Here is a 14,387-nt window from a genome sequence, read left to right as displayed (position 1 = left end):
TGTCAGAGCTGGCAGTGCTATCCTGTCCCGCCATGACCTTTGGACCTTGGACTTGGCGAATCATGAGATGGAATCCACTGTGGGAAATGGATGCTTCATTCTCATCTCACAGATTGCCGAATCCAAGGGAAAGAGAATCTTCATCTCCGATCTGTACAGTACACCACTTTGGCTCACTGTATGTGATCCAATGACATGTTTACCTAGTGATACTTCGGAGAGAGAGATGTTGTTTCTTGCCCATTTGGACACCTGGGTACTTCCAGTTGTGTGTCTTGAAGCCCACCCAGAGAGAGATTCTCTTTCTGGATTCGAAGTACGGTCAGAGAGCTGGATTTGATCCCAGATACCAGTGTATTTTGAGAGATCTTGCGAAGAAGATCGTTCCGGGGGAGTGGGTTGAGAAGACTGGCCATGACATAGAGGGTTTCCCGAAGCAACCAGTCGGACAGGACTGTGGCGTATTCATGCTGATGGCTACCTTGCACATTGCTTTAGATGCGCCATTTGATTACACTGTGAAAGACATGCCTGTCATACGGAAGTTGTGGTGCCTGCTCCTTGTGGAGACCTTTGAGCTTGACCGGCATGGAAAGGTTTTTGCTCACTGGACGGAGCAATGCAGAGCTCTCCTGAGAGGTGACCAGGCTCCAGTTTTCAAGCTGGCAAGACGCCGGAAGCTGCCTGAAGTGACAAGAAAAAAACAATAAACAAGACTATTAGGGAAAAAAAAGAAAAAAGAAAAAAAAGAGAGAGCTGTATTGTTGATGTGTGGCAGGGTGTTTAAAAAAAAGAAGCTTTGTATAATGTGTTGATAGGCCACCATTGTATTGTGACCTTAGTGGGGGGGATGTGTAACCCTAAGGTATATACAGGGGGATTGTTCCTTTAACTGTGTTGGCGGGCTGAGTCTGGGACGAGGAGTATTATGGGATATCTTGTGTTGATATCTTTGTTGTTCACTACGGAGGTTGGATACATAATTAGAACCCTGGCTGATCACGTTTGTCCTTTTTTAATTATTATTTTGTTTATTAAATCACCAGTTCTGCAACACGGACTCCTTTTCCTTGACAGCATTGCAAGAAAGCATAAGGATTATTCCGGAGAGTAGAGACACGGTGGTTGTAGTACATGGAGATCGGTTACTAACATGGCCATAAATCAGACAAGTGGCAGGGTATGCGATGGCCGTGGGTGTGTCAGCCTAGGTTAACAACAGGTCAGTCTAAATAACAAAACAAGAGTGAAGAAGTACGATAAAGAAGATGAATGTGATCAAAAAGAAAATTGAAACAGGTGAATACAGTGTGATTGAAATGAAGGGGAAGGCAAACATGTGGAAGACCTTCAAATTGGTCTTGGACGCAGAAGGTAACCCGTTACGATTATGCACAGTGTAGTACATTCAAGGCAGTACTATCATTATGACAGCAAGAGGACCGGGACATCGACATTGGGTCGTCATGCTGACAAAGTTTGCCCAGGGGCACCAGCGCCAGGAGCCTCGCAGTCATCATTACAATCATTTGTCGTCAAAGAGTGCTGAAACTGTCCCTCTGCGAGTCAACCAGGTAGTGACAAAATAAATTGTTAAATTCTGCGCAAAGGACATGAGGCCATTCTTGATTCTGGAAGGGGAAGGCTTTCTCAAATTGGCCCAAGAGCTAATAAACGTTGGGGCTACGCACGGAAAAGTGCCTGCAAGCTCTGTTATCCCCTACCCCAACACTATTCAAAAGCACTGCAAGGCCATGGCTGAGGAGAAAAGGGGGGTCTTAATAGCACAGTTAAAGAACCACATGAAAAAAGGAGGCACGGTGGGAATGACAACCGACATGTGGACTGATGATTTCAGAAAACTGCACTACATGGCCATTACATGCCATTATGTGGCGGAGGATTTTTGTTTAGTTGGGAAGAACCTGGCCACAATGATGTTTCCACTGGAGGACAAGAAAACGGGGGAAAACATCATGAGAGAGATTGTTAAGATCCTGGTGACGAGATTTGGTTTTGATCCGCTATCGCTGTCCAAGATCGTTTGGGTCACTGACCAGGGCTCAAACATTGTCAAGGCCCTAAAGCCCTACGTCAGACTTGACTGCCAGGATCATGTTCTGAATACAGTAGCCTACTCGGGTCATTCTCACGAACCCAATGAAATACCATGTCCGTGAACATTTCAATAACAAAGTCACAATTTTATAATTAAATTAAATTATCATTTTAAAGATAATAAATTATCTTTCTTATACAGAGGTTTATTTAAATGTGAAAGTTAATTATTATTAATATTTTATTAATTTTTAGCCAAATTTCTCATTACCGCATTGTGGCGACGTTCATTTTAGTGGTGCTTAGACTGTATTTTAGATTGGATAAACTATATGGATTTTATTCAAACTGAATTCATATTATTAATTATGTTTTGAAAAAATATAAAATGTATTCATTAAAAAAAATAACATTTCAATTAAATATTTATTGGGAAAAAAATGTGTCGTCCATGGCCACGGTTCTCATCCTCCGCTACATTGTTTGTGCACTGTTGCTGGGCAGAAGTAAAGCAAAGAGTTAATTTGTTTCTCCCATGATGCATCACAAAGAGCACCACATTCAAAATGGATACCAGGTAAGCTGTTGTCTTACAATGTTGAAACTTTCAAATTAAATATTATCTCCTAACACCAACAAAAAACAACAGTGATTGTCATTACCGCAATGTGAAATATTCCATGTTTGGAAAAACCTTTTATCATAATTACATTTAATTTCCAAACATGGACAATGACAGCATTTGTGATGAGTCATAATATTAAGTGCTAGTGTTAGCATACAATGCTAAATCCTCTCATCCTCCAACACCGCAACTTTTTAAAGCCTGTTGCGGTAAAGAGAACCTATATTGCGGTAATGATAATTTTCTGTAGAATTGACTGCATAATATTGATTTCTATTATGATTATTTTTATTTCAGGGTGACAGCTAGTGCAAGGAAGAAAGCAGCTGCTCAAGCTAGGTTGCAGAAACACAGGGAAAAAAAAAGTAAAACCCAGATCTCCTGGAGGAGTACAGGATAAAAGAAAGATAAAGGTCAGAAATACTGTAATATATACTGTATTATCCTGTCACATAGTGGATAAGAGATGCCATTGGTTCTCAGGCATAGTTAGGCTGAAACACTGATTCACTAACTTAATTGCTATTGAGCTCATATTGACCGGGGTCTAAGGGCGCGTCCAGGTAGTGTCACTAGTACTACTTCAAATCGTTGTTATATAATGTCAACTCCAAACACAACACATATAATGATAGGGATTTTAAAACAATATATTTATAGTTGAGGGTTATCGTATGTGACATTTAATGTTAAAACACCTTGAGGGCCCGGGCCTATTTAATCCATTAATAAAATGTTCCCATCGTCAGCAAGCGCCTCTAGGCTTGCCGACGATGGATCAGTTTTCATAGCACTAATTTGACGGAGATTATCAATCTCCGTCTCGGGCACATGACCGTGCACTTGAACTTGGCGGTGATTTACGTCACAGGCTTCAAAACTATTGTGTTAGAAGAATAGTATGTTCACAAAACCATATATTTATTGGGGATTATCAAATTGGGAAATTGGGTATATAATATGCTTTATACTTTTAGGTATCGGAAAAGAAAGCTTGATGGATGTATACCCAAGACGGATCAGCTCACCGTCAAACAAAATGAAAAGAAAAAAAGACAATGGAGAAAGAATTCAAAAAATCACTATGCAAAGAAGAAAACCCTGAAAGCCATGATAGAGGTGGGGCCGAGAAAGGCCCTTATTGTGCTTTCTGTGGGGAAAAAAGAAGTTGCAGCTGCAGCTGCACGATCCTCTGTCCACCGAGGAGGAAGAGGACCTGAGAGAGGCAGAGAGGAGCCCTGCACACGGGCCGACAGAAGAGAGCCCTGCACGGCGACCACCTACTCCCCTTGCCAGACGGAAGGCCACAGAGAAGAGGCGCCATCAGGAGTCTGACATGTCAACCTCCTCAACTCCCGACTTGGTGAGTCATTACCACTGTTATTTCATACTCTACGTTGTGTACATTCCACAATGAGGGCTCAAGTCTTATGCCCTGCGGGCATACAAAGGCCTACGGATCCCAGATTGCAATATGTCGTTCCTCCATCTCGGGAGAGTATGTAGGCCTTTCCCTGGACCTTCTAGACGTTTCACTTCCGGTTCATTTCTGTTTTTATCTATGGCCTAGCTATTCATACGTTGGTGAAGAGCGTGATCAAACAATAAAAAATAACCTTAAATGACGAGATTCAATGGCAGTCATAAATATCTTTGCTGAAATGTGAAAATAGCCGATAAGCTCACAACGTGGCACACTACGATGTGCTGTGAACTTGTTGATTGGTTATTTTCTACAAATATTTTCCCAGAACACGAATACTACGAGCGTTGGCTTCTCAAGACAAATCACACTTTGATTGTTAGATCGTTCCTCGGTGTTGGTGTGAATGTGTGATTGTACGTATCGTTGCCGTCGGGAAGAAACCTGTTAACTTCATATATATTCAACTTTTTTTCCCCCTGTAAATGAATGCCTTAATTAATATCAGACCTACAAGCTTTTGAGCTGCTTTTTATCGGAGACGATATTTTCTCTTGATGATGCTCTATGTTTCTCTCTGTGTTCCAGTTGAGAGGAAGACCCTCTCCTGCTGCCACCCCCCCCCCCCCCCCCCACTCCCGGACCCCCAGCCTCCAGCCAACAGCAGACCCCCCCAATACCTCCCACTCTCGGACCCCCAGCCAACAGCGGACCCCCCCCCCCAATACCCCCCACTCTCGGACCCCCAGCCAACAGCGGACCCCCCCAATACCCCCCACTCTCGGACCCCCAGCCAACAGCGGACCCCCCCAATACCCCCCACTCTCAGACCCCCAGCCAACAGCGGACCCCCCCAATACCCCCCACTCTCAGACCTCCAGCCAACAGCAGACCCCCCCAATACCCCCCACTCTCGGACCCCCAGCCAACAGCGGACCCCCCCCCAATACCCCCCACTCCCGGATCTTATCCAATATCCTTCCAAGAGGACAAGGCAGAGGACACCCAGCCCACCTCTCCGGCCGGAGAGCCCCAGCCCACCTCTCCCACCTCTGTGACCGGAGAGCCCCAGCCCACCTCTCCCACCTCTCCGACCGGAGAGCCCCAGCCCACCTCTCCCACCTCTGTGACCGGAGAGCCCCAGCCCACCTCTCCCGGCTCTCCGACCGGATAGCCCCACCTCTCCCACTGGGGAGCATGTGCAAATACTTATATTGTTTTAGTGTTTAGTGTTTTTATTTTCGTTTATACATGCGCAAGCAGAGCGCGCAAAGTTAATAGTTGTTGTGCTGGAAAACTGTAACAATTTTATACGTTTTTTACTTATCCCTACTCTTTTCCGAACATATACAAGTTAAAAAATATATATATATATATACTTGCAGCCAGTGAGGCTTGTTTTTTTGGGAATAATATTTTATTTGTTTCTATATTGCACTTATTTTAATTCTTTGACTTTGTCTAATTTTAAAGTTTTTCATTCATTCATTCATTCATTCATTCATTCATTCATTCATTCATATATTCATCGAACCAGCTATTTTTTTACTTTTGTTCTCAATAAAATTAAACCACCTCTGCGACCGGAGAGCCCCACCCCACCTCTCACTGGGGAGCATGTGTAAAATCTTTGCATTTGTAAATATTTTGCGTTGTACTTGTTTATAGATTAGATTCCAGGGCCCAGGATGTTAGGTTATAGTGAAGGAGACCCAGGCCATCCTCCCCCAGTTGCTGTGGGTGTGGTTGATGGGTATCAAACAGCCGTAGCACTTCCCCCCGAGCACGCTGAGCCAGGCTGCGAGCCCCCCCCCCCCCCCCCCCCTGGGGTGGACAAAAAACACGTATCTCCACGTTTCTAACTTTTTTAATGCCCTCTCATGGTATACAAGAGTGCCGCGCAAAACATTGGATATTTTGTTTCAAAGCTAAAGTGAAAGTGGTTACGTGTGTCTTATCCAACATACTGTACTGCAGCATTATAAGACTAATTTAAGGATTTACTGCAATGCTATGAATAAAGGCCGTTTTATTTTGTATATATCATCTCTTCATAATGTAAATGGTATCCCAAGCGGCACACTTTACTACGTATTTCGATGGAAATAAGCAAATTAGCACAAAAGCTTATATTAGGGGAAATAGCCAATAATGCACTTTTGCACAAAATAACACCTGGACCTATTTGGTGGGGGACGTAACAACTACAAATAAAAGTAAGAAAGCCTTCTAGTATGAAATTCTCCTTTAATATCCAGAAGGTTGAAGTGTATGTCAATGGATAACTTTAATGTTTTATTTTAGCTGCTAATGGTGCTCAGCGAGCTCCGAGACAATTCACTGTTGGAGTGTATAGTGTGCCAGTGTGGTTGTGGTAAAGCCCTAATCAGCGATGTTGTAAACTAAAGATTAAAGACAGTTTAAATATATAATGTGATTTGTCTGTGTCCCCCCCCCCCCCCTAGTGGGCGGTCCAGGTGGAAATGGCGGTTTTGTGAGTAAAAAATAAATCCCTGTGGGCACGGATTACGTCTCACCTGGCCGCCCCGATCCCAGCGGTGCTGGTCCCGAGACTCTGTGACATGGGGAAGGGCGCCAACGGGCTCATTCCAAAGGCGCCATTTTTGCACATGTGCAAGGAGTTTTGGGAGGCTGCCTGCCAACGCACAGTGTTTGGACGCCACGCCTGCCCGGGCGGACCACAGGGGAGCGCGTTTCATGCCATTTGGAGCGCATCGGTGTGGTTTCCTGGGGTCGGATTCTGGGGCGGGCCCCCTTCCACAAATTTGCCTCCTTTTATAGTCTCTGGAGCTCGTCACCAAACCAGGCTCAGCTGCTCATCACATGTGATGACACTCACACCAATCAGGCTCAGCAAGGAAAGGAACTATAGCAAACAAATGTACTCAAGTACTCTTACTTTAATTTGAGGTACTTTTAGGGTCGGCCAGAGGCTCCACCAGTACCTGAATGACATTGTTTCGTAAACTGTTTTTTTAGGACCCTTATGGTGTCTAATTAATTGTATGGTTAATTATACCCCCATAATTAACCAGAAAATGGAGCTAACACAAAATACTCTTAAACTAAACATACAAATTAACACTTTTCTGTGTTATTTGGGCCCAAGGAATTCATCAAAGTGGGTATTATTAAAGGGCCACTTCACATCTTTTGCAACCAGATCTTATTTTAATGATGTTTGGGTGACAAGACACACTTTCCTGGGGGTTTTATGTGGGTAATATGTGTTTTTTGATATTTTAGTATTTCAAAGTGTCCATGAACTCCATGATGTCATGAACACTGGGCTCACTTATTTCCTGGACTACATGTTGTCTCAGTAAGACAGCCCTCCCCCTATCCACAAGGAGGGGCAGTGGACCAAAGCATTAGGCCTATGGGAATTGTAGTGAGTTCAACTAGTACTAGTGGTTCTCAAATGGACCAGGACCACCGTACCTCCAAGTGTACAAATACTGGTCCATTTTTATACTCGGGGCTATCTCTTTGTGTTTCTGGTCATATTATCGTCTGCTCGTTTTATTTAAAAAAATACATGAAAAATGTCCACCACAAGCCAACATGGCGATGACCCCTGATTCAGACAACTAAGAACCAGACACACTAAATAAACTCCAAACTCCAGCAAAACACTGAGAGAGACAGTCTACTCTAGACAACCTGCAGCCACAACTAAACTCCAGCAATATCTGAACACACTGAGAGAGCCTGCTTTTATAGTCTCTGGAGTTCGTCACCAAACCAGGCTCAGCTGTTCATCACATGTGAGGACACTCACACCAATCAGGCTAATCAAGGCCAGGGGCGTAAAGGAACTAAATACATTTCCTCAAGTGCTGCACTTAGGCCCATGCACACTACTCTGGATCTTTTGCAAAACGGATATTTTCGTACACATTATACGAAACACATTGAACACAGGATAAAATCACTGCAGTAGCAAGTTTCAATTGTAGGCTATACTATATTTACACTTATGAGGTGCCAATCATATTTTTTTAATGAAGGAATAAGTACCGCATTTTAAAAGCCACCTAAATTGTGACTGGAAGTGGAACATGTTTATATCATTGTCTGTCAGCATGTCACACTATGACGTCTATTAAGCAGGTCAAATCATATTACTAAACCCATTTGGTAATACAGAATTTGGCCTCGCTCTGCGCCCTTTCGTATTATGCAAGCCGTGTTGAACGCACACACATATGGCATACCACGTTCCTGAATATTTTAGCATTGGGGGAGTGTCCATATGTAAATTTTATTCGCTTTGCGCATTCTGCTATTAAGCCCCCTGACCTAAAAACACTGCGCATAACGATTCCACCTGGGTCTGACCACCTCTTAAATGCAAAGAGCAATGTTTGATTTTACACGAGCGCGCAGTTGGTAGCCTACACAAATGCACGTGCATGGGGAGTTTGGGAACACATGAACACACACGCTACTCCACGTCCTGACGTCAGTCAATCACGGTCACAGTTTAAATACCACCACTCTCACATGTCCAGCCTGAGAGAGAACAATTAAGCAATATTACACGAGAGGGTGTGGGTTAACGTGATTATTGCCACGACAGGGATGCGGTCAGGAACGAGACGAGTCGAGTTCCGCAAGCATCACTGAAGTGGAAATAATCACGTTAACCCACACCCTTGAGTGTAATATTGCAATTCTACCACAGTTACCCTTAAAACTAAGAAAATCGCTGAAAGAATATATATTTTTAATGACAGATGTAGTCACTACGACCACAAATGTCCCAATAAACTAGCTAGCCTAGCCACCAAGTTTGCTAGCGCTCTGGGAGAACAGAGCGGCTGAATTATTTGTTTTGATTAGGTGGTGAACAGTGCTGGTTTAACCACCGGCTAGAAGGCTGTTTCAACCAATCAGATTGCTTCCTCGAAACGACCTGTGGTAGAATGGAGTAGGCCTACATTCTAGGTAGAGAATACGAGAGACGCCACCGCCGTGCCGAGAGGGTCTACAGACAACGCAGGAATTATCTGGCCATATAGCCAGGGCTGCACACAATTTTTTTGGTCTAGTACTCAGAGGAGCACCTGGAGGAGTTACTTCGTGCTCCTAAAATGCAGCAACCCATCTCGCCGGATGGATAAAAGAGGGATGCATGAATAACTTATAGCTAAACGATATTTATTGGATAAATGGGGACTGGGGAGTCAATGGAGAGTATTGCAACTCTAGATTCATCCCATTATAAAACAAATCTAGAGTTGCATGTGTATTCCAGCCCTATATGCATATTCTAATACAAACTTCGTAATACTTCCTAAGGATAATATGAGCATCAAAGCAATATTTAGATACTTTTCATTTTTTATTTAAATAGCCGATTACTAGCTCACAACGCGTTGCGGAGGCGACACGTTGTGAGATTGCAGATCAGCTATTTGTTTAACATACGACAAGTCGTAGCCTACGGCGAAGCATACGTCAGCCTTCCCTTTTGTTTTTAGCCGAGGCGATGTACACAGTCAACACAGAGTCAGACAGTCAGACACACATGGCTCCTCGGTGCAAAAAAAAAAAAGTACACTACCCGACTTTACGATAAAAGCTGTGTGACTGAAATTATTTGTCCCTGTATAAAAGGTGCAGTTTTTATCGGCCAGATTGGGATGCTCACGACATATTTTGCACCACATCTCGCTGTGCTCAGCATTAGTTTGGAGCCAGCCGACAGCATCCGACCACTTTTCTGCAAACACACGTTTTCTGTGCGGTTCAGGTGGTGATTCCGTTTGGCGTCTCTTTGGAGGTGGTGGTGCTGGAACACCAAAATAATTTCTTAATGGCGCTTGCTTCTTGGACATTTTGACAACAGTTTGGCTTTAATACTGTAAAGGCTCATACATAGTCTGGATTTTCGGTGGTGGGTTAACCACCGAACTACAACATGACGTCACGAGCCGCGGTGAAGAGCAAACCACCGCCACCGCTCCAGCCCTTCTCTCTGTTTTTACTCACCACCGCTCAACGTTATTTCAGCTCCGGTGGTCAGCTCACCACCGGAGCGGTGGTCACCTCACCACCGAAAATCCAGACTATGAATAGGCCTTAAGAATAATGTGTCAAGGGGGGCACGGTGGCACAGTTGGTAGTGCTGTCGCCTCACAGCTAGAAGGTCCTGGGTTCGATTCCCGCTCGGGCGCTGTGGGTGCTGGCGGCGTGTTTCCTCCTGTGCGTCATCAGTGCCCATACCCGAAGGCGGGGTTGGCGAAAGGGCCTTTCTATGTGGAGTTTGCATGTTCTCCCCGTGTCCCCTAGGGTAGGTACCCTCACAAAAACATGCAGTAATCCTGGTCTCTAAACTGCCTCCCCCTGGCCAGCCGGGACGCCTGATGGAGGGGAAAGGAACTGGTTGGAATAACGTGTTCCTTCCACGCGCTACGTCCAACCAGGGAAACTCCCCCCTGTCAGGTGTAAAGGAGCAACTTGGACACTCAAGCATGAAGGAAGCATGAGTTAAGTCCGTTACTCTCCCTAGGTTGGCGGAGGGTGTGTAGAGCCCAGGATCACATCACAGGATGATTGACACAGGGGTGAAAAATGGGTTACAAAATCGTGGGACAAAAAATATAAAATTTAAAAAAAAAATAGAATAATGTGTCAGGTAACTTTTTCTCCGTAGTAAACTCCTGTCCTCCTCCTCCCAGTAGCAAGCAGCATGCATGGATTTGGAATCCTCCCTCGTTTGAGTAAGGACGCGCTGTGAATTGCCACAATGGCCAGTGCACTCTCGCAAGACGTGCTGTGATTGGCCAGTAGCCACTTTGAGTGGCAGTCGGTGGGAAATGCTCTCGCCACAGAATTTACTAGTGGGTATTCTGGCCATAATTATCATTCTTGGCGGCCCCAGCTGTTGGTACGCAGAAGCGCTTCCCGGCGCTTGATTGACAGCGCATTTTTTATTTTGACGAGGCATGTGCACTGGCACACCTCCTATGTGCAGCCCTGCATATAGCCTTCTTCTCATTCTTTCTTCTTTGTTTTTTGGTGATCCAACTTCATGAAGGCTGTATATTATATATATATATATATATATATATATATATATATATAGTAGGCCAATATTGTTAATATTTTCTCACAGGGAAGTAATGCAGAGCTGAGCTGCGCCTCTCCCATCTAAGACTAAGATTGACTAAGATTGTGGGACACACTCCTGTCATGGTTACCCGGGTTGCTATGGTTACCACTGCTGCTAATCAGTCTTCTCTGGCTCCATATTCGGGCACGATGGACCTATCCTGACCACAAGCACGCCACCACAGCTTCTTTATAAGCAAGTTTGTGTCTTCTTAGGTTTTTACACTCTTATGGTAGGAATTCCAGCATGAAGAAGGAGCATGTTGCCAATTGCCAGTTTTCCGTTTGGTATCCGATATTCAAGAAGCACACGATTAAAAGTGTCATTCTGCCATTGCCTCAAAACGTACTGGACTATTTACTGGACAATGGAACTCTGGTAGTTTCCGGAGCCTTTGATGACGTCACACAGTGGACGCGGACGAACGACGGCGATTCAGATGAGGATGAGGAGGACGTTCGGTGGTCGGAGGATGAGACGACCGCCACCGCCTCAGCGCCGGAGTTCCCTGAATTTAAATCCAAAGTGCTCGAGGCTGTGAAGGTGCTCGGCGGACGCGTCTTTCCCAAGCTCAACTGGAGTGCACCGCGGGACGCCAGCTGGATCGCCCTGAACAACTCCCTCCAGTGTCAAACTCTGGCCGACGTATTCTTGCTCTTGAAGAGTTCCGACTTCGTGACCCACGACCTCACGCAGCCCTTTCTTCGTTGCAGCGACGTCGACTCGCCGGCCCCACCCATCGCCTACTCGCTGGTGCTGAGGAAGTGGAGCGAGCTGAACGCCGGAGGCGAATTCCGCTGCTTCGTCAAGGGAAACAAACTGGTGGGCATCTCCCAGCGGGACCACACCCAGCACTACCTGTACATCTCTGAGCAGCGAGGCCAGATCTCGCAGTCCGTCGGGGAGTTCTTCTGCCAGAACGTCCAGCACAAGTTTCTGGACGAAGAAGACTTTGTGCTGGATGTCTACAGAGACAGCCGGGGCAAAGTGTGGCTGATCGATCTGAACCCGTTCGGAGAGGTCACGGACCCCCTGCTGTTCACGTGGGAGGAGCTCACCTCGGGGAACCTCCTCTCGGCCGGTCGGCAGCAGCGAGGCGGCGGCGAGGTCTGCCCGCAGGGAGAGGGCGGGCCGGCATTCCGCTACATCACCGGCGAGGTGGCGGTGCAGCCGAGCCCGTGTCTGAGCTACGCATTCCCCCGGGACATCGTGGAGCTGTCCACCGGCGAGGACGCCCACAAGCTCGTCGACTTCCTCAAACTGCAGCACGGCCGACAGGAGGACTCTGATGAAGAGGAGGAGGAGGAGGAAGGGGCATAACCGTGACTGTGAATACAAGTCTGTAACTCCGAGAGTGTATAAATGGAGCCAAATGGACCCTTTAAGGATTCGTTTGGTTCCATTTGTACACACTAAGAGTGAGGGTTGCACCTGAAAGGCATTACATTTAGTCTGACTCAGTTCCACAGATAATATCGTGAAAATAGGCAAACTACAAGCTTGTAGAATGGCTACTTTCATTATGTTTGCCTATTTCTTATAATATTTGTCAATTTGGATGTGCAGATACCTTGTACGGTACCACTGTTGTGTTCCGCCCATAGACTGGTTCCGCCCAATTAATTTGGGCGACACCCAAGTCCCAGATAGACCATTGAGGGTTACATACCCAAGATCCATTTTGACCCCTGGTGGTCAAAATGCTGACAGTTGATTGCCATTGAAACGTGCAACCACTCCATGAATGGAGTGGTTGATCACCGCTGCTGATGTCACACTAAGCTACATCAACAAATTATCTATATATGATCTGTATGTTGCAGCCCCGCTCACCCAGAGCTTCCACCATGCAATAAGAACTACACAACCCATCGTGATAAGAGCTCATACGCCGAATAGAGTGACAACTATCACCTACGGTCATGGCGTGTCGTGTTCTGCAATGTGTCCGCTCCGTGGCCAGGGTTTCCCAGGGTCACCTCGCCATCAGAGCCGCCACCACCACCACCCTGCTGCCAGCGCCCCAACGTCGGAACACCGGTGCGGCTTTCCGACGGTACTGCAGGGACCTGTCCGGGCGCCCGCTCGCCCCGGAGGCCATCATCAGGGAGCGCGTCATGCACGTCCTGGCGCTCTACGACAAGATCGACCCAGAGAAGCTGCGGAGCACGTCGGGCTTCATGAAGGACCTGGGCTTGGACAGCCTGGACCAGGTGGAGGTCATCATGGCCATGGAGGACGAATTTGGCCTGGAGGTCCCAGACGTGGACGCAGAGAAGCTGACGTGTGCCGAGGACATCGTGGAGTACGTCACGCGCAAGAAGGACGTCTATGATAGGTCCGTTATTTAGCAAGAGGACATTGTAAATCATAGACAGGTGTCTAGCCCATTGAGACCTGAGGGCGATTCTACAAATTCCATACTGACCTGACGAAGATCTGTCAAGATCGATACGTTGTCGTTTATTTATTAAATGAAGTAATTATTTACGAAAAGAATGGCCCTACCTCCTTCCACAATTATCTTATTGGCCCTGCACCCACTGTCGAGGTGTGTGTAAATACGGTATGCTCTGAGAGAAACCCTATGTTTCTATGTCAGTGGTTCTCAAACATTTTCATGTCAAGGACCCCCAACAATTATATGTAATTGGCCTCCGACCCCATCTCAACATGTGTTGTTTCAGGGATCACCCAGAAGCAAAGATTTGAGTTAAAAATGTTCGCTCTGAAAGAATGTATATTCAAAGTTTGTGCCACATTTTCACGTAAAAAAACAAAACAGATCTACAAGCTCGTATCGCGGCTATGAGCTTTTAAATCTGCTTTTTTCAATAGCTAAAGTATAACATAATGCTTAAAACACCAAAAGGGGTTCCCGCCCAAAAATGGGCTAGACGCCTCCTTCGACTCTGGGCCGGGGGTATCTCGAGAGGACGTGAGCTTCTGTGATGCACATGGAAGCTTGGCGTTCAGTGGGCCAATCAGAGGCGATGTAAAACCATTTTTTTCTCATTCCCATAAAGTTATGGATTGAATTGATAAGACCCGGAAAAGACACACTGTGATTGGCCACTTGATTGGCATCAATGCAGCCTGCCTAACGCACTTCTGCTTGATTTCCACCTTGCAGTGAAATA

General features: G+C 45.9%; 2 protein-coding genes across 2 annotated transcripts; both read left to right on the top strand.

Annotated features, from left to right (window-relative positions):
• Positions 1 to 11,493: 11,493 nt before the first annotated feature.
• LOC310859994 (translation initiation factor eIF2 assembly protein-like) lies at positions 11,494 to 12,567 on the top strand (the record flags this gene model as incomplete). The annotated part of the gene is made up of 1 exon (XM_083766758.1): positions 11,494 to 12,567. One exon carries the CDS (start codon positions 11,494 to 11,496, stop codon positions 12,565 to 12,567), a length of 1,074 nt encoding a protein of 357 aa, XP_083622884.1.
• A 602-nt stretch (positions 12,568 to 13,169) lies between these two features.
• LOC310859993 (acyl carrier protein-like) lies at positions 13,170 to 13,598 on the top strand (the record flags this gene model as incomplete). Its single annotated transcript, XM_083766757.1, has 1 exon — positions 13,170 to 13,598. One exon carries the CDS (start codon positions 13,170 to 13,172, stop codon positions 13,596 to 13,598), a length of 429 nt encoding a protein of 142 aa, XP_083622883.1.
• Positions 13,599 to 14,387: the final 789 nt, after the last annotated feature.

Source organism: Protomyctophum parallelum, assembly GCF_964188405.1.
Source record: "Protomyctophum parallelum genome assembly, chromosome: 6".
Taxonomy (NCBI): Eukaryota; Metazoa; Chordata; class Actinopteri; order Myctophiformes; family Myctophidae; genus Protomyctophum; species Protomyctophum parallelum.
This window is presented reverse-complemented; position numbering and strand designations above follow the sequence as displayed.